This window comes from Apis dorsata, unplaced genomic scaffold (genome assembly GCF_000469605.1).
Source record: "Apis dorsata unplaced genomic scaffold, Apis dorsata 1.3 scaffold_74, whole genome shotgun sequence".
NCBI classification, from domain to species: domain Eukaryota; kingdom Metazoa; phylum Arthropoda; class Insecta; order Hymenoptera; family Apidae; genus Apis; species Apis dorsata.
The window spans coordinates 2,870,128-2,870,400 of NW_006263372.1; the positions used below are offsets into that span (position 1 = coordinate 2,870,128).

The 273-nt window shown below is 31.5% G+C and overlaps 2 protein-coding genes across 6 annotated transcripts in view; one reads left to right on the forward strand and one right to left on the reverse strand.

Moving 5' to 3' along the window:
• LOC102680787 (teneurin-m) overlaps positions 1 to 273 on the reverse strand; it is a 605,289-nt gene that overhangs the window by 449,065 nt on the left and 155,951 nt on the right. The gene's annotated exons all lie outside the window — the stretch shown is intronic.
• The window catches only part of LOC102677602 (sialin-like), a 3,267-nt gene that overhangs the window by 1,886 nt on the left and 1,108 nt on the right, over positions 1 to 273 (forward strand). The window contains exon 5 of the mRNA XM_031508132.1: positions 115 to 271. Within this exon, the coding sequence (XP_031363992.1) occupies positions 115 to 271 (157 nt within the window). The remainder of the gene's footprint in view (positions 1 to 114; positions 272 to 273) is intronic.

Here is a 273-nt window from a genome sequence, read left to right on the forward strand (position 1 = left end):
TATTCATTTTCGATATAACATATTCTCTTCTACTTTTTTAATTCTATTGTATTATCTAAAAATTTGATTATAAAAAATATTTAATATATATATATTTTTTAATCATTTTCACAGCTTGCGTCCCACCGTGTATTTTTCTCCTTATTATCGCTTACATCGGTTGCTATCGAACGGTAGTCGTCGTATTATTGATGTTGAGCGTAATGTTTGCCGGTACAAGTTTCGTCGGATTTCTTTGCAACCACAACGATTTGGCGCCAAATTATGCAGGAA